The 20,830-nt window shown below is 34.9% G+C and overlaps 1 protein-coding gene across 1 annotated transcript in view; it reads right to left on the reverse strand.

The window, feature by feature from the left end:
* Window positions 1-20,830, reverse strand: part of XPR1 (xenotropic and polytropic retrovirus receptor 1) — a 224,596-nt gene that overhangs the window by 39,443 nt on the left and 164,323 nt on the right. Inside the window, exons 8-11 of the mRNA XM_041756166.1 lie at window positions 18,248-18,438; window positions 17,858-18,037; window positions 13,766-13,937; window positions 12,426-12,620 (exon numbers count right to left, since the gene is read on the reverse strand). Coding sequence (XP_041612100.1) covers window positions 12,426-12,620; window positions 13,766-13,937; window positions 17,858-18,037; window positions 18,248-18,438 — 738 coding nt within the window. The remainder of the gene's footprint in view (window positions 1-12,425; window positions 12,621-13,765; window positions 13,938-17,857; window positions 18,038-18,247; window positions 18,439-20,830) is intronic.

A 20,830-nucleotide genomic window follows, 5' to 3' on the forward strand; every position in this document is an offset into this window, starting at 1 on the left:
TAAATAAAATCTTTTATAATCATATAATTTAGATTTTCTATGTTTTCCTGCATTTGATTTACAATTTCATAAAAATAAACTCCATTTTATCCAGATACCTACTCATAATTACTTTGAATTCCTCCATGCCTGTAGTTAAAACCTCTTTCCTAATATTTTACATGAGAGTTTTTCATACTTTCAGAGCATGGAAAGAATACCAATACCCAATTACCATCAGTTACAGTATACTTGCACAATTTAATTCTCATAATAAATTTATGAGGTAGGAATTATTATCTCAATTTTACTAACTTCTAACTCAAAGAAGTTGAGTCACTTTCTCAGGGTAACATAATTAGTTAAGTGGCTAAGTTAACCTAGTCTTAAGTGTACCTAGCTCCAAAGCCCATGTTCTCTCCCTCAGTCAAAATTATGCCTTTCACTAAAATGGAAATCCTAATTGGCAGAGGACCTGATTAAATTGAGCAGAGATGGATGTATCTCAAGGTGGATTAACTTTCTGCAACAGAAGGTTTAATGAAAGATTTTTAAAAATTGATTTCAAATATCAGTTAAAATCATTTTTTTCAGTTCTTGAGGAAGGAAATATACCTAGTCATACAGATCTTCCTTGATTTATGATGGTTACATCCCAATAAACCCATGTTAAGGTGAAAATACCATGAGTTGAAAATGAATTCAATACACCTCATCTACCATGCTCAGAACACTTATGTTAGTTAGCTCGCAAAGTTGGGCAAAATCATCTAACACAAAGCCTATTTTATAATACAGTGCTGGATATCTCATATAACTGAACACTACACTGATAGTGACAAACACAATGGTTTGTGTTGGTCATATACCCTTGTGATTGCGTGGCTGACTGGGAGCTGTGGCTGCTGCTACTCCTCAGCATCATGACAGTATCATACTGCATACTGCTAGCCTGGGAAAATATCAAAATTCAGAACATATAGTATGGTTTCTACTCAATGAGTATTGCTTTTACACTGTCAGAAAGTTGAAAATCATTAAGTTGAAATATCATAAGTCATGGACTGTTTGTATATTCATAACTGAGAAGGAAGAGGAAGATTATGCAACAGATCCTAGACTTGCAGTTCAACTTTCTTCAGGAATTCTGTCTTCTTCAGTACTTCACTTTGTTTGATGGATATTCATTTCCTTTAAGGAAAGTAGAGATAAAATAGTTGCAAGCAGTACAATTCTGCCTTTAAAAGAAATTTTGCCCAAGGTTATTGTTCAGAAGCAACTAAAAAATATTTAGAGGCAGCCCTGAGAATTCCAATGACAGGAAACATAGAAATGCAACACATCCACGTGATATTTAAATAGTAGGTAGATGCTTTATCCTCCTTTAAGTAGCAGGCAGTACTGTTTTTTTTTTTATATGTGAAGAAAATAATGTTTACTATAAGAAAAATTCCTTTAAAAATATCCATAGAAACCATACCTTATACCTCATTCAAAGTACCCATAAAATGAGGTATTAGCTAACTCCTTTCTTTTAATATTTTTTCACTACATTCTAAGAAGCATGCTGGCAACATTCCTTGTTTATTAACCATATATATTAAGAAAACAGCGAGCTTTAACAAATACCTAATTGCCTCAGGTGTTGCTTAAAAAGTGAATTTTAAGACCCTAACAAATAATACAACTCTAAGTAAATTATTTATGTCAAACCATTTTCCCATCACTTGAAACAACACTAAAATGTTAGTGTTTGCTTCCCTCTAATTCAAGAATGACTTTCAATTTTCTGGGCTGATCCACACTGTTCCTACTAATACAAAGCCTGTGACTATTAATGTGAAATAGTCAATTCTTGGCAATATTTTTGGCTTTCCATGACTGTGGCCATTAGGACCAAAGGATCAGAAAATGAGCCTACCCTCTTAAAAAGAACTGTTTGAATTATTCTCTAACAACATATACCCTTGTGCTTTTTCAAACATAAATTTATTTGGTACACGTAGGAATAGCACACTGTTCTATCTAATCTTTCTGTCTACCACGAATTTAACATTTAACATTAACATTTAACCTCTGGAAAGAGCTCAGAGCATTCTATAAACTGAGAAGGCAGTATGGTAGAATAAAAACAACCCAAGATCTGTATATGGATTCTAGCTTTGCCACCTAATAGCTACTTGGTTTTGGAGCTACACTGTTGGTATTCATAACCTATGTTCTTTCACTTTATAGATGTATGACTTTGGCAAGCAATTTAACCTGTTTTCAATTTGCTTACCTGTAAAATGAGGATCAAATGCTTACCTCTGACAAAGACTCTCTCCTTACCTAACTCTACTGCGTTCTAGGCCTCAAACTTGATTGGTGTCTGTCTCTGTCAAGCCTATGTCACCCAGATGTAGCAATAATCTTACCAAGTCAGTTTAGAGAGGACCCCTAGCCCTCAATATCTGATCACTCTAGATATCAAATTCTTTATCCTCCATCCCTCATCTAATCATTCTGGTCTTCTTTTAGCAAGAATCCTGCTAAACCAGTTTAACCAGAATTCTCCCCCTTACCCTTGATGCTTCCTTTTAGTAATTTTCCATCCACTGACCCCCACCCTTCTCCTTGGCTATAAATCCTTATTTGTCTGTTCTATATTCAGAATTGAGCCTTGTTCTCTTTTTCCTCTACTTCAACAGTTCCTGAGTAAAATGTGCTTTTGCCACTTTAATTACTGTCTGTCTAGCTGTGATTCTAATACCTCATAGGTCTGCTGGGAAGATTAAAATAGTTAATACATGTTAAATGCTTAAAAGAGTATCTGACCCACAAAAATATTCAGTAAACATTAGCTTTTAATAATATTATTATTCTTCATCTACTATTTGCAGGTGCTTTGCATTACTTTTGACAAGCCACTATATAATATTCCATGTACCATATTATTTTCCAATTGGTGGATATTTATTAGATTATTTCAGCTTTTTACTATATAATACTATAAATATAAGTTCATTTCTTTCTTTTTTTTAAAGATTTATTTATTTATTTATTTATTTATTTATTTATTTATTTATGAGAGACACAGAGAGAGAGGCAGAGATATAGGCAGAGGGAGAAGCGGTTCCCTGCAGGAGCCTGATGCGGAACTCGATTCCTGAACTCTGGGATCACGACCTGAACCAAAGGCAGACGCTCAACTGCTGAGCCACCCAGGCATCCCCATAAGTTCATTTCTACCTACGTCTCTTATTATTTTCTTAGAAAAAAGTTATGGAAAGGGTGTTACTAAGTTCAAAAGGTATGAATGATTTTAAGATTCTTGATAAAATTACCCAACTGCTTACCACTTCATTCTCTATCTTTTTTTTTAAAAAAAGATTTTATTTATTTATTCATGACAGACACAGAGAGAGAGGCAGAGACACAGGCAGAGGGAGAAGCAGGCTCCATGCAGGGAGCCTGACGTGGGACTCGATCTGAGGTCTCTAGGATCGCACCCTGGGCTGAAGGTGGTGCTAAACCACTGAGCCACCCGGGCTGCCCATTCTCTATCAAGAGAACGAGTGTGTTCATCTCTCCACATTCTTTATAGAAATAAGCATTATCACTTCTTTGATTAAATATTTTACCTTGTATTTCTTTGCTGTCAGTGAAGTAGAACATTTTTCTTATGTTTATTAGCCATGTTTAATTGCTCTACAAAATTGTTTATATCCTTTTCCACCTAAAAAAATCAGTTAAAATTGATTTGTTTTGTGGTAGATTAGATTACAGTTTAAAAATATTCAGCACCTCCCCATCCCCACCCCCAACACTCCTCTCTCATGATTCTTACCCCATTGATGGTGGGCCTAATAATTTGCTTTGGCTTTTGGATGGGCAGACTTCCTTTGGGCCTAGACATGTAACTTGATGATGAAGCAAGCAGAGGCTTACAATGTATTTATGCAATAGGAATTGTTTCTGGGGACGCCTGGATGGCTCAGTGGTTGAGCATCTGCCTTTGGCTCAGGTTCTGATCCTGGGATCCGGGATTGAGTCCCACGTTGGGCTCTTTGCCAGGGCCTGCTTCTCCCTCTGCCTATGTCTCTGCCTCTCTCTCTCTCTCTCTCTGTCTCTCTCATGAATAAATAAAATCTTAAAAAAAAAAGTAATTGTTTCTGCTAGTACCATGTGAAGAGTTTTCCTTGGGATTAAACACTGCCTCTTTAGCTGCCGCTCCAACAGGAAATACATGGAACAGACCTAAACCAAACCTGCTGGGAAGAGCCAAAAGCCCAGCAGGCACAGTGGCCTAAAATAGTGCTGTCCACTGAGTCTAGCCTAGTTCCACCAATTCCCAGCTGACCTACAGATACATAATTGAGAATAAATGACCACCTTAAACTTAATGAGTTTTGGGGATGACTTATTATGTAGCAATAGCTGATTAGTAAACTTATTGAATTATACTATAAAACTCTGACGAGATTCATATATAATCTACTACCCAAGAAAAAAGCTAGAATTCATACCCAATAATACATTTGCCTACTCATTTTTCTTTTTTGCTGCTGAGAATACCTAGACACAATAATTTTCATTGATGTTTATACTTTCCACCAATATTCTCATGTAAAATTATATATAATTGAAATGAAAGTTAAAAATTGTTTGCAAACATCTTTAAATTCCTTTCCAATTAGATAAAATTGTTCCATAAGTTGAATTTATAATGTTCAACTTCTTATTTTAAACATCACAAAGCCTCTTTCCCAGTTTCTAAGCAATATACAGATTATTTTTAAACTTTAAGCTTTGTGCATGAGTACAACATAATTTGTATAGAAGCAACATAATTTGTATAGAAGTGCTAACAAACTACATGGATCAGTTGTATGAGCACTTTATAAAACAAAAGTGAATACAGAAAAGACAACAGGGGCACTTGGGTGGCTCAGTGGTTGAATGCCTGTTTTTGTTTTTTTTTTTTAAAGGTTTTATTTATTTATTCATGAAAGACACAGAGAGAGAAGCAGAGACACAGGCAGAGGGAGAAGCAGGCTCCATGCAGGGAGCCTGACGTGGGACTCGATCCCAGGTCTCCAGGATCACGCCCTGGGCTGATGGCGGTGCTAAACTGCTGAGCCACCTGGGCTGCCCTGAATGCCTGTTTTTGGATCAGGCTGTGATCCTGGGGTCCTGGGATCCAGCTCCACATTGTGCTCCTCACAGGGAGCTTCTCCCTCTGCCTCTGTATCTATTATGAATAAATAAATAAAATCTATATGTAAAAAAAAAAAGACAACAAAAATGGTATTATCAAGGTATAAAGATATGTGTTATTTTTAAAGTTTTTTTTTAACATGACAAGGAAGATACAAAGGAAATTTAATTTATTCAAAGCTATAATTACTATTTTTAAAGCAATTTAAGGTGAAAAATAAATGAAATTGTTGGTATAATATTTATAAAGCCATTTAAAATTAGTATAATGCCAAGTAGACAAAAGCATCCTGAGAAATATTTGTAAAAGTCAAATTAACAATCAGAAGCAAATTGTATCTCGTACTTAAGGATCAGAAGAATTTAAGCCAATATTGACAAATAACAAATTTTTTAAAAAAATCTATTTCTTCTCTGCATTTTTAGGTTAGAGAAATTACAGCAGAATATATCAAATTTCAAAAGGATTAAGGATTTGAGCTACTTTTTAATAGTATGCCAAAAAAAGCATTTATCCAAATGAGTTGTTTTTAAAATTTTTGTGTATGTGCTTAAAAAAAAAGTTAATGAAACAAAAGTTTCCCTAGAGAATTAAAAAAAAAATTAGTGTTTCTATTATAAGATAATAAGAATAAAAATAAGAATAAAAATAATTTGGAAATTCTGGCATAGTAACCTATTATTCTGGGTAGAAAGAGAGTAATATACTGGCCATACCCCAGAGAGGAAGCATTTCAGGACTATGTGTGCTCACTCAAAACAATGAAATGACTATTTGCACTGAAGGCTCTGCACTACTGCTAAGGAGTCCTCATTAGGGGGCACAGCACCCCTTACAGAATGTTAAGAAGGGATCTAGAAGGGATCTGGGCACTGGAAAACAACCAAGCAAACAAATATAAATGAACTCAGCTTTTAAATGAGCAGAGGATATCTCTTATTTTCTAAGTATTTTTAAAAGTCTAATAGCAAATACTTGTTAGCAAATGCCAATAAAAAAGTTTAAAGTAAAATATTAGGTATTTTTAAAATAAAGTTTTTTCTATATATTCAGAAAATAGCAAAGAGCAAAACCAACTGAGAATTTATGAATATTTTAGAATGTTGGAAACTGTAAGTGAAAAAACAGAAAATCTAATGAAGTGCTCTCTCTCTTCCCCATTGACGGGTCAGAAATAACACAATGGCTTTTTCTATTATTGTACCTCCCACAGGCTTTTTCTTGCCAAAGCCAAGAAACCTCAAGGACACACAAAAAACATTCAAAACACTTTCCTGTCTCCTCCAATCCTAATTCCAACAAAAAACTTGTAGGAGTTGGCTTCAAATTTAGGCTTGTAATGAAATGTGAATTCTTAAAATATGGAGATTGGCTGCGAGCTAAATTCCTTTGTGTCTAAAATTAATGACGGAAAAGAAAATATACTGAAATGTTTAAAATGTGTTTCCTTCTTACTATAACAAGCAAGGACTAGCTGAAATACTATAATTAGTCTCTCTGAAATGGGTCTAAACCCCTCCCTGTTAAAAAAATGATTCTAGGTACAGAGGTAACCCTTGTGCCTCCATTTCTATAAATCATGAAGCATAAGATACAACCTTTGAAACAATTTCGAAAATGCCCCCAATAATGCAGTTACTATGGTAACTCTTGTAGGCTAGTTCTCTGAAAAGACTCAGATCCCTGAATCTGAACAAGGTTACCTCACCATCTCCTACACTTTCCTCTCATAAAATTTATCTTTTACCATAACACTTACAAATTCAATAGGAAAAGATCTACCCTATTAAACATACAAAATCTGTTCTTTTGGTTCAAGGATGATTTCTAAAGTGTATGCTTTCTGATACTTTTTCTCTTGGGAACACTGTCCACAACAACAACAGAAACCAAATTCTACCGTCACTCAACTGTCCCTGAGAGCTGTCTTTCCAATCGCCCCACCCCCCTCTGTTTTAGGCTTTTTGGAAAAAATAAATTAATGATATAAATATTTAATATGTATCAACAATACAAAGTGGTTTTTTTTTAAATCTTACAGATATGATTAAGATATATAACCAATGGTCCCTCTAAAGAATGCTTGGTTTTTAAAAACTTGACTGTGGGACATGAATCAAGTTTAGTGAGTAAACATCTGTATTACATGAACAAAAAGCCAAACACATTCTTAATTGATACTTGTCCAGCATAACGCCCCCACCCAAGGGATTATAAGGGCTTCTCTTAAAAAAGATTTTCCATAAAAGAAGACACACATATACCAGCTCTAGACAGCAAGGAAAATTCTATTTCATTTACTGATAAATTCCATTTGTGTAGCAAGTTAGGGTTTATAATGTGATTCCACTCACATTACACCTTATTTAATCCTTAAAACAAATTTGGGAAGTAAACAATATATACTATAATTTTTACTTTAAAAGGATGGTTCCGTCTGATGGGGAGAGGGAGCTGGAAGCCCTAGACTGAAGATCAACAAAAGTGGGAAACAGAAACTCTTCCACCACTCACAAATTACATAGCCTTGGGGAAAGCACATAAGGGGATAACTGAAATTCTCCTTAACATAGACAATAAGATAGCTTAACTACTATCTCCGGAAGTCTCTACTGGGGGCTGGGTTAGGACTTGTTCTATCTGTAGGCTATTATGATACCCTGCTTACTTCTTTACCTCTATTCTAATACCTTTTTTTTCCGTAGTCAAAAACAAATAGTGTAACATTTACCATCTTAACCACTTCTAAGCATAAAGTTCAGAAGTTTTAAGCATATTGACAACTGCAATTGTTGTGTAACCAATTACTCTATTTTTACTCGTTTCCCCTACTAGATTATAAATTTTTAAGAGTAAGAATGGTATGTTGTTTGTTGCTGCTCTATTTTTAGTGCTGAGCACAACTGATATACAAATATTCTCAGTAATACTGAATGTGTAATTATTCTATCTGCCTATCTATGCACTTACCTACCCATTCATCCATCTACCTTAGAATTAGAATTGAGATGTTTACAAAGGGGTGTATATAAATATGTTAATTTAAGTCAAAACTTTTTCTAATTTGGCTGACTGGTTTTCTAGTTAGGGGATATATATGCAGATATCCTCTATAAAATGGATGAGTGTAATCTGCAATTTCAAGATTTAAAAGAAAAAGAAAAACATTTAAAGATATCATAAGATAAAGCATAAAAGTATCAAAAATACCTTTGATAAAGTATCAAAAAATACTGCACTGGCAAATGCGTAATGAAATTAACAATATCTTAATTTTCCTAATTGTTTCCTGAGCACGTTGAGTTAAACAAGGAGCATCTCGAATGAAACATCCTATAACTGGTCCTACTCCAGCTTTTTGGAGTAGGACCTATAAACAAAAGAAAGTGCTCCCTATAAACAAAGAAAGTGAATGATTCTAGTGACTAGTTAGCTAGTTAAATCCTTTTTTCATTTAGTTTATGTTTAATTCTTTACTTTCTTCAGTTTATTTTCAACTCTTTGCTTCCAATAAGGAAGTATGGGAAGAACAAATAAATTACTGATGATTAACTACAATGCAAATTTTTTAAGTGTATAACTGAGGATTTGCCTAAAATCTGAGTGACGCAGCAACAATAAAACTTGCATTCTCACGTATATAGCTATTTAACAAGGTTTTTCAGAGTTTACTTACATAAAAACTGAAAAATGGAATAGAATAAGTAATATAGGGCAGTCCCGGTGGCTCAGCGGTTTAGTGCCTCCTTTGGCCCAGGGAGTGATCCTGGAGACGCGGGATCCAGTCCCACATCAGGCTCCCTGCATGGAGCCTGCTTCTCCCTCGGCCTGTGTCTGTGCCTCTCTCTGTGTCTCTCCATGAATAAATAAATAAAATCTTAAAAAAAAGAATAAGTAATATAAATTTATCTCAATAAGAAATGTTTATGTGGTAATTATTAAAATTTGTAACATATCTGTAATGTTACTTTGACCAGCTATAAATGACAATTAGGGTAATGATAGATAATTACAACACAGAAAGAAAAGTCTCTTAGTATCTTCTAGTAACAGGAAATTAATAATTTACATACATATGGGTCAAACAAAAGTGATCAAAACATAAAAATACATTTTAAAAAAGTTCAATGGAAAAGAGATGTAAAATTTGACTACTGTAGAGTTGTTTCATTTTTTTTAAAAGATTTTATTCATTTATTTGAGAGAGAGAACATGAGAGCGAGAGCAGGGGGAGGAGCAGAAGAAGGACAAGCTGACTCCACCCTAAGCACAGAGCGCAACTTAGGGTTTGATTCCACGACCCTGAGATCACAACCTGAGCTGAAATGAAGAGTCAGACACTCAACCAAATATAGGCACCCCAAGTTGCTTCATTTTTAAAAAAACAAATCATGATGAGTATTGTGCTTTTATATTTAGATTACTTGGACACACTTAATAGAAATATTTAACAGTTTTTTAAAAAGATTTTTATTTTATTTATTCATGAGAGACACGCAGAGAGAGAGAGAGAGAGAGAGAGAGAGAGAGAGGCAGAGTCACAGGCAGAGGGAGAAGCAGGCTCCATGCAGGGAACCTGATGTGGGACTTGATCCCGGGTCTCCAGGATCAGGCCCTGGGCTAAAGGCAGCGCTAAACTGCTGAACCACCCAGGCTGCCCTATTTAGCAGTTTTGTCTTAAAATGTGAATATCTGGGATGCCTGGGTGGCTCATTCAGTTAAGGATGCCCTCAGTTCAGGTCTTGATCCCAGGGTCCTGAGACTGAGCCTCGCATAGGGCTCCCTGCTTGCTTCTCCCTCTCCCTCTGCCTCTCCTGACTGTTCACATGATCTCTCACCCTCCCTCTCTCTGATAAATGCATAAAAATTTAAAAATACAAAAAAAAATGAAATAAAATGTGAATATTTATGGGGTGTATTGTAGAAACTTTCAGCAGTTTTAAAATGTGAATATTTGGGGTGCCTGGGTGGCTCAGTTGGTTAAGAGGTCTGCCTTTGGCTCCCATCATGTTCCTGGAGTCCTGGGATCAAGTCCTCCCCATCAGGTCCCCTGCATAGTGAGGAGTCTACTTCTCCCTCTGCCCCTCCTCCTGCTCATGTTCTCTCTCTCTCTCAAATAAATAAAATCTTTTAAAAATATATCTTTATTATTTTATTTTATTTTTTAAAAGATTTTATTTATTTATTCATGACAGACACAGAGAGAGAAGCAGGCTCCATGAAGGGAGCCTGATGTGGGACTCGATCCCAGGACTCCAGGACCACTGAGCCACCCAGGTGTCCCATCAAATAAATAAAAAATATATTTTGAAAGATTTTATTTATTTATTCATGAGAGACACAGAGATAGAGAGGCAGAGAGAGAAGCAGGCTCCATGAAGTGAGCCTGATGTGGGAGTCAATTCCAGGACTCCCAGGATCACGCCCTGGGCTGAAGGCAGGCGCTCAACCACTGAGCCACATAGGCATTCCAAATAAATAAAATCTTAAAAAAAATAATAAAACGTGAATATTTAAGGGGCACCCGGGTGGTTCAGTCAGTTAAGTGTCCAATTCAGTTTTGGCACAGGTTGTGATCTCAGGGTTGTGAGATCCAGCCTTGTCTGGCTCTGTGCTCAGTGCAATTGGCTTGAGACTCACTCTCACTCTCCCTCTCCCCACCTTCTCAAATAAACATAGCTTTTAAAATCTAAAATCTAAAATATTATTTAAATTACACCGTAAACTACATTTAAAAAATTATTTAACCTTAAGATGAAAAATTTCAGATATAAACTTAAAAATGCCAATGTAAAAAAAAAGTCAATGTAGTTTAAATAATAGTTTAATAAAAGTGGTAAAATAATAATATAGTTTAAAAATTTCTTTGAAGAATACATGATAAAAAAAAAAGGTCTTAAGATCACAATACTATCCAAATCATGCTTCCAGCTTTAGGTTATTAAATATGAAGCTGGATGCAAATTTGAGGAATTCAGATTTTCAGCTTCATAGTGAATAGAATCAGTATGGTTAAAGATAAGTTATATCCTAAAATATTCAACCAAAAAAAACATTGTTACTCAAGATGGGAGAAAGGCATAGGGTACCATGTATCGAATCAGTTGCCTGACTTATAAATTCTCTAGTAACAACCTTGTGAATCATGATGCACACCCAGACTAAAGAATACCTTTCCTTAGCAAGAATTAAAATTATGGGAGCTTTGAGGATGTGTTTCTTTCACTGAGGCACTAAGTTAATTTAAATCATTTAACAAGAGTGCCTACAAAGTGATAAAATTATTGGCTGCATTATCAATATTACTGTAATTGCAGAATCTACTACAAAAAGTCGAAGTTATGTTACAAAGTGTTCTACTGGACCAAACGGCAAGCCCTCAAAATACCACAGCCCTGGTCTTTCAAGACCATCACACATACTTTAGACATACTTTAGTAGCTAGTAATCAAGAGCTACTAGCTAAGGTTCCAAAATTACAGTGTTTCTATTAAAAAAAAGGTCACTGAAAAAAATTTACTTAAGTATTTAAAAATAATTATAATAATTTCAGTAAGTAACACCCACAGACGAAAGTGCAGCCTCTAAGGTGTGGGCTGATACTGATTTACACAGACAAAGATAGAATGTATTTTAGTAAAAGAAAATGAGATCTTTGATTGACAGTTCTTGGAAAAAGGTTAAAAATTCAAAAGGCCCGACTGCATGTGGCTCAGAACCTAAAAGCTTTTTTCCCCTCCCAACAGAAGAGCAGTCTCAAGTAATAACTGGTTGCTATGGAGATAAGAAACTAGAGAGATCAGAGAACTCAATTTGCAGTTAAATGGGCTGGAAACAATCCTTACTACTTGGTGAAGGAAAGCGATTAAAAATATACATGATTGCCTGAGGGAATCTTTTTCACCTAGCATTTCCCAACCTCATTAATGAACAAGAAGTCTAAAAAACCAAATGAAAGCCCAAGGTGTCTAAGACCGAGCACATTAAACATAATTCAGGATTTCACACATTATCACAAATCCTTCCTGTTCTGGATGACTTTAACTCTTTCTAATGGTACTTGTTAGTAAACAGTGGAATGAAACTAAAATTGTATTCAAGAACAAAGTAGTATAAGTGAGGGGACTAAAACTTCAATGGAAAAAAAGAGCATGACAAATGGAAAAGTAACCAGAGTAAGAAGCAGACTTAAGTAGTGGGAAGTCCTTGGGCTTTGAAAATCTCTTCAAAGTCAATCATAGAATACCTTTGTGAGTGCTGTAAAGGGCTGCAAATGTCACTGTGAAGAAAGTCGTGGAGTATTTCCCAGCATTAACTAAATGAGGAAAGGCCCTTTTTGTGTCTCGGTATCGGCGCAGGCACTGGATGAAACGAAGCCAAGCAGGAATGCACTGAACAATGGCCCGCACACCATATGAATATTTGTGGCAAATTTCCGGTTCTGTGAAGATTTCAAAGAAGAAAAAATTATAATTAAAAAAAAAAAAACGTTCACATTATTTTGTTATATATTATAACCACTACTAAGTCCATCAAAACAAGAAGCCTGGGTTTCAGAATCACTTTCTTCTTTGTAACAATTATATTCTCAAACTTTTTAGTGATAGCTAAGCCAAGGAAAGAAAGTTAATACACAGGGTAAATCTACAGGGAAAATCTGTCCTCTCGTATTTCTGACTACTTGTTCTGGAATCACTTTCATTGGAATGTGATAGAGCTGGGAAAATTACAGGAGGAGTACACTAATCTAAGGAAAAAGAATAGTTTTATAATTTGAAATATCCAGACAACATACAAATATCACTGATGACTCTAGCCAATTTCATGAACTCCAAAACTGCCATAATATATGGCAATGGGTTGTACATGCTCCCCATCTTCACCCTTTTTTAATGAAGAGCAGAGTATGCATTTTTAAATGAGAAGAATGGAGCTGGTAAATCAATTTTTCTTCAAATTCTAAGAATGCATTATAGTGCGATCAAGCTACTATACAATTGTGGTCTGCTGGCAATTGATGAAAATGTGTTGTCACTGGCTTCATTAACTTTTGTTAGTCAGAGATTACATAATCTGTCTAAATTTGGTCTTTGTCAATAAGGCAAAATTCCTTAATAACTTGAACCTTTGGCATACACTAAGAGTGAGAAAAAGAGCCAGAACAGAAAACAAAATCCCTAATAAGAATTAAAAAGAATCTATAATAACTTTCTCAAAGCACCTGATCTAATCCTAAATAATCAGTATTTTTGCTCATTATAAAGCAATACTGTGATGGAAACTGCTGGCACTAAAACATTTGTGATATAACTACCAATGTACTAGAACTTTTTTTTTTTTTTTAGATTTAGAATTCTTCTAAGTGTAAGTTGCAAATCTCTTGGCAAATGTATGGCTAAAATCATAGCATATAATTTAAGAGCCAAATTATATCAGATAAAGAGACTGCTAAAAGAGTGCCAAGTACATTTAATTAAGTTTGTAATATCATTGGATGAGTTTTCACCATGATCTTAAATTTCTCATTCCCAGTATTTCTTGGTTTACACTGGCAGTTTAGGGTATGGATGCACATTCATACCCTACCTTCTGAATTATTTGGCAACAGGCCCCCACTTTCATCCCATTTGAGCTCAAAACTGTAGAAGCAGATCATATATTCCAGGTCCATCAATATCACTGACAGGCTGTTCAGCTGATCGGCCAGCCAGAAATCAGCAAAGCCTACCTTATGGAAGGGGGCTGTAAATACTCGAAACTGGGAGAAAGAAAAAAAAAAAAAAAACAGAAACAAGAAAATTCATATTAAATTTCTCTAATTTGTGTCTGATCATGCAGCATGATTACTTTAGCTGATAAAATGGAAACCAATAAACCAATCACAAACACAGGGCGGGACCTGGCAACAGTGACTAGGTTGAGAATTAGTAGTGAAGGGAATGAGTCGAATAGATAACCAAGAAAGGAAATTAAAGCAGGGTAAAGAAGGCAGAAATAGCTATAGTTAGAAAATAGAAAGCAGAGAGGGTGGGAAGAGTTGAAGCTGAAAGCAGAGGGTGGCAGAAGGTAGAAGCACAGAGAGGATGTCTAGTGTTAGGCTCTAGGGTAAATTTTGCTAGAGACTCATGTGCTATGATAATTTCTGGAATCTCCTCCCATCTCACTAACTGAATACAAAGCTTCTGCCTACAAGAGATAGGAAGGGAAGGGTGGTACATCACCTGAGGCATGCCTGCCTATTCTCTAACCAAAGTCACTTTCATTTCACTAATGGCATGGTAATAATGGTATTTGTCTTGAAATTATGCCACAAAAATCAGTCCATATCCCACTGTTATAAAGATGATGTTAAATGAATTCATATTAAAAGTACTGAGCACTGATCTGTGCTGCATATTTTTCTCATAATGTATTTTTCATAATCCATTTTATGAGCCTGGTACTATTCATATCCCCATTTTACAGAAGACCTACAACAAACTCATCCTGACCTATTCTGTGGAAGACTGTTTTGCACTGCAAAGTGAAATCTGGCATTGCAGAGAGGAAAACTTAGATACTAATGTAATCATCAGAAACAGGCTCCAATTGTGCAGAATGCCTTGAGAGGCCCTGAGGAAAGTGAAGATGGAATGAAGGCAACTTTAATCCTCACCCTGTCAGATCCTTTCTATCTTAAACAGGCAAAAATGAACTCCTAAAACAAAGAATTCTCACTGAGCAGCAGTTTTAAGAAAATAAGTCTAAATCTACAGCTCTCTTGCCACCTAGCTATATTCATTTAACAGACCTAGTCAGCATGGGAGACTGATGGCTCTTTCCCCTCAGACTTGGCTGATTCTATTTGTTCTGTAAACATTTCTCTTTATTATTTGAGGGAGATAAATGGCTATATTATGAATTTATCCTGGATATCAACTATCTATGAAAGGAACTGGGCTTTGGAAGTTAGACCAGATATCTGCAGGGCATAGTACAGGTTTTGCGGTGTTTTCTGGAGCTGATATATTTTGAGGCCATGGCTCAGTTTCTTGATCATTCTCTTGCTCTTTCAATAAGCCGTGCAATAAGCCAGAGAGAAAAGCTATATCATTAATGCAAACAAACTACTACTTACTTGACATGTAAGTATCAAAAGAAATAAATTTATAATAAATTTTTTAAAGCTTTTTTTGGGGACGTGTATGGCATGTAAATTACATAAATTTGAATTTAAATATGGATATAAGTGTCATCCAGTGCCTACCACTATGGTCAAGTGATTTGTTCTTTTTCACTAAAAATTAAAGAAAAAAAAGAAGGAAATGTACCTTTACTTTATGATGAAACTTTTTAAAAAGCTGTATCAGAGAAACATAACTAGGGTGGAAATATTTTTGTTAATTCACTAGAAATAAGTCTCAGGTTAAGTTTTCTCAGCAAGACCTACTGGTCAATTAATATTAAAATGCTCTATAAGCAACATTTTTCCTGTATACAATTGTTATTACAAATATAACAAACCACAATGCTGCTTTCTGCACCGCACTGCTTCTGATGGTACATTTTACTATTCTCTTGTTTCTTATTATATCATCACTGTCAACCTACTCCATCAGTAAGTCCTCATTTACTAACACATAGCAGATGCATTGATAAATGTCTACTGAATGGGGAATCATTCTGCTAATAAGGCTAACTGGTCATGCATGAATCATAGCTTACTATTTAAACAGAGAAGGATGCATTGGGGAAATGTTCACTGAACACAATGTACACAATGATAATATTTTGTTATTGCAATACAGTCATATTAACATCTGAGTTTTCTGAGTCCTTCAAACTATGTTTCAAAACAACGTTATAGAGATTTCACAATAATGGAAGCAAGAGACAATAGGTATTTATAATCTTAAAGTTATTTCCTTGTAACAAGAATACCACATTTTTATGCAAGTTTTAAAACTCCACAAATTCTAGCAATAAAATGACAATCTCAAAATAAAAAGGTAATCTAATAATTGTACTAACTGGATATGATTTAGTTTTAGTTTAAATTAAAAAAAAACTTCAAATTTTTCTTGTGTCTTAAAAAAAAATCCTCTAAACAGCATGTTTTCTAAATGATGACAAAATGTATAAAAGGTGACTGCATACTTTTTTTTTTTTTTCAAAATACTCTTGCACATCTAAGTTCCACATTTAGACCCAAAGTTAGGCTAGTGGTGCTATACTTAATGGAAATGATTTGCTCTTTTATTTATTAATACTTAATGAAATTGGAGGAAAAGAGGGATATTCTCAATTTGTGATAAAAATCCTACTGGAGGAAATAAGAAATACAAATAAATAATAATCAGCTTTGTGGGAAAAAAGATCAAAGAAATCTGGGCCATTTTCTTTTCCTGATTGCTATGAATACTTAACCTGTACTAGAACATAAGTGGCTTTTTACTTGCTGTGTGCTTACTGCTTTTTAATAAGGAAGCTGTATTACATGTCTTCAGATAAAAATTTAAGCAATGCTAGATACAGAAAATGTATTGCTAAGAACAAAAACATTCTGCTAAACTTAAGGGCCATACAAAAGGAAAAAAGAAATTAAAACTACAGTTTTCATGGTAGTATACTTCCTAAGGTAGAAAAAAGGTAAGATAATAATTACAAGAATTCTAAAAGTATGTAAAGAGACTAGTCAATTGAATCACTAATCTTCACTTTATTGTTAGTTGTAATTCATAACCCAAGAAATAATTATAGAAGAGCATTCTCGATTAACTTTGAAAATAGAGCTGGTTTAATTTAGGAGTAAGCAGAAGTCCCCTCCCCATGCTATCTTACACTATCACAAAAAAATGCAGCTACTATTTTTCCAAGAAATTCTATATCCTAATGCTGAGACTGCAGGATTTTGAGATCATTAAGAAATAGGTAAAGTAGAAGAAGAAATGGAATTTATTATAAATAAATTTATTATTATCCAAGTCAGCTTCTCAAGTTAAAGCTTTCTGATAAGATATTCTTGCTGATTTTAGAGAACTAATCTTTTGTAAAATCAAAATAGCTGACTATCAATTTACAGGAAAAGAATAGTTTCACCACCTCTAAAAAAAAAAAAAAAAAAGAAAAAGAAATTCATAGAGTTCTACATGTTATCATAGCTGGTTAAATAATTTGTAAAAAGTTGGGATCCCTGGGTGGCACAGCAGTTTGGCGCCTGCCCTTTGACCCAGGGCACGATCCTGGAGACCCGGGATCGAATCCCACGTCGGGCTCCCGGTGCATGGAGCCTGCTTCTCCCTCTACCTATGTCTCTGCCTCTCTCTCTCTCTCTCTCTGTGTGACTATCATAAATAAATAAAAATTTTAAAAAATTAAAAAAAAAAATTTGTAAAAAGTACTTAAATTATTCAAGAATTTATTATTAATTTGCAAAATCATTTCACTATTGGACACTTCATATTCCATTTTCGGAGGAAAAAATGCGTATTTTTCCCAGGGCGACTGTACTGTACAATATAAGGTGTACACTATATTACACTATATTCTTTGCCCCTGGCTCTAGAGCACCATTCACATAGACTATAAAGTGAACCATGCCTTCTGGAGTTGTGCAATACAGCAGACTTGGTTTCCTCCTGGAGGAAGTCAGTGACCAATACACCACTCTAAAAATGATAGACAAATTTCTGGACTTACCAGCAGTTTAAGCAGCCAAAACCGGGACTTATAATAGAAAGTTTTGGTGGGGTTGATAAGAAAGAAAACCATAAATCCATAAAGAACAAGTGGATACACATATGTGGGGATGACACTAATTGGAGCAAAGAAGCATGCCAGAAGGCTTAGGCACCACAATATCCCAAGGAATCCAGCAATCTGATAAAGAATGGTAAAGACAAGAAAAGAGAAAAATTGTTATTTTTTTTAACCATTACTCAGAAATATCTTTAATAAAACTAAGGTTAGATAAATGTTTAGATATTATGTCAATAATCTTCAAGGAGAAGATAGATTTCAGTACCCACTAAACCAGCTATATAGCTTGTGTGAACTAAATTCATGGGACTTATGTCTTGCTTTGATTACCTCAAAAAGATGCTGATGAGACAAATTGCTTCTCGGATTAAGTTCAAAGATGAGCACATGATTCACTCCAGCCTGTCTCCAACCATATGTGTTGATGCCCAGTAGAAAAAGGAATTCAATCAGAAGAAAGCCACCCCGATAGATTCTTATCAAGGGCCATATACTTCTATCTGTTTCAAGTTTAAATACAGCTGAAAAAGTATCAATTAATTGGTTAGTTAGAAAATTCAAAATGTCTCCTTTAATTGTCTTTACTCTTTAATCCTCAATGACACAGTCCATGGCATAAAAAGTTTTTATAAATAAAACCTAAGCCTAGATCATTGAAAGAGCATGACAAACTTGCTTCTAGTTTCTTTCTCTTTTTCATTTCATTTTGCGAATTTTCACTAGAATAGTTTTCCTAAAACTTGCCTTTTGGCACATTAGTCCATTGTTCCATTAGTTTTTTAGATTACAAAGAATCACAGTACGAAATTGTTTAGAACCAAATGATCAGGTCTGTCAGCTAAGGATTTCTACCATGATATAACTTCCTTGGCTTTGTTCTGTCATTAAATTGATTATAATAATACCTACCTTACAGAGTTGATGTGAAAATTAAAAGACACAGTACACATGAAAGCAAGTGAAAATAAAAGTGAAAACTGTAATGTTAATATTTACAGAATACTTACTCTGTGCTAAGGATTGTTCTCTATTTTTGCATATAATAATTCATTTAATCCTCACAATGGTCCTGTGCCTTAAAAGCTATTATCTCCATTTGATTGGTGAGGAAATTAGAGCACAGAGAGGCTGGATAATTTGCTCAGGATTACCAAGCTAGTAGAGGGCAGAGCCACAATTTTAACTCAGACAGTTCTTTGCTCCAAAGCCCACACTCTTAACCATGACATTCTATTGTCCCTATGCCTATATAAATATTCAGTACCACTATTACTTTATAGCTCTTCAATAACTTTAATGTTTAAACACCTTAGCCTTGGAATTCAAGTTCCTCATCACAATATGATGTCCAACTCACTTTCCCCAAACTTATCTCACAATGCTCCTAAACATTAATTCTTACCTCCTGATGAATTTTATCAGCCTTTTCACAAGTTTGCTTTTCACATTTGCTTATGTTGTCACCTGTATCTAAAATGGCCTTGCTCTACCAATTCAAATTCTACTTAATATGTATGAGCCAAATCCTCACCTGTTCATAAATTTATTGAATCAATGTTTCATTTTGAGCCTACTATGTGCCAAACATTTCAATTTGACTGATGATTTCTCAGTTTTCTAAATAACTATAAAATTATTTATTAGGCTCATTTGAAATTTATATACTATCTTATATTTAATTTAAATAACTATTTATTAGTTATCTTTGTATTCTCTATAGTACATAGCCTACTTAATAGTTTATTTTTTAAAAATAAATTTATTTATGATCGATGAAATTTATTATTAATTAATTTATTTATTTATTTATTCATGATAGACACAGAGAGAGAGAGAGAGAGGCAGAGACACAGGAGGAGGGAGAAGCAGGCTCCATGCCAGGAGCCCGACGTGGGACTTGATCCTGGGACTCCAGGATCGTGCCCTGGGCCACCCAGGGATCCCCCCTACTTAATAATTTAAAAATAACAGGGGAGTAAAAGCCTTTGCTTTGGAGTTAAACACTGTAGACCAGACTTCAAATCTACTTACTTTAGGGCAAATTATTTTATTTTTCCACATCTTCATTTCCTTGTTGGTCAATGGGGATAATAACTATTCTCATGAATTTGTTAAGAAGATAAATATGATCAACATATATTACATGATTAAGACAATGATGAATATTCAGAGTGTATCAGTTTCTTTTTCCTTTCACCTGAAGAAACCTTGTTTTTTCCATTAATTTGACAAATATTTATTAGATGCCTAATATATCTAACACCACTCAAAGAGCTGGAGATTCAGTAATAAACAACAGAAAAAAATACCTGTCTTTTGGAAACTTTTTTCTGTATAATATCAGATAACAAAAGGTGTTTTTGTTTGTTTTAAAGATTTTATTTATTTATTCAGGAGAGACAGAGAGAGAGAGGCAGGAGACATAGGCAGGGGAAAAAGCAGGCTCCCCACAGGTACGAGAGATGCGATCCCAGGACCCCAGGATCATACCCTGAGCCAAAGGCAGATGCTCAACCACTGAGCCACCCAGGTGCCCTAAAAAACGGTTTTTAAGGGGAAAAAAAAGGAGGGAAAGGAAATGAATAATGATGATATTAGGTGCTATTTTAGGTATGGTGGTTAAGAAGATTGTCAGAAGATGACATTTGTAGAGACCCTTTTTAAAAAAAAAACAAAATCAAAAACATGTAATTATTTATTTTAGAGAGGGAGGGGGACAGAGTGAGGAGAGACAGTCTTAAGCAGGCTCTGTGTTAAGCACAGAACCCAACATTGGGGTTGATCCCACGACCCTGAGATCAGGACCTGGGGCGAAACCAAGAGGTGGACATTTAATCAACTGCACCACCCAGATGTCCCGACATCTGCAGAGATCCTAAGTAAAAAGAGAATGAATCCTGTGAATATACAGAA

This window comes from Vulpes lagopus, chromosome 1 (assembly GCF_018345385.1).
Source record: "Vulpes lagopus strain Blue_001 chromosome 1, ASM1834538v1, whole genome shotgun sequence".
Taxonomy (NCBI): domain Eukaryota; kingdom Metazoa; phylum Chordata; class Mammalia; order Carnivora; family Canidae; genus Vulpes; species Vulpes lagopus.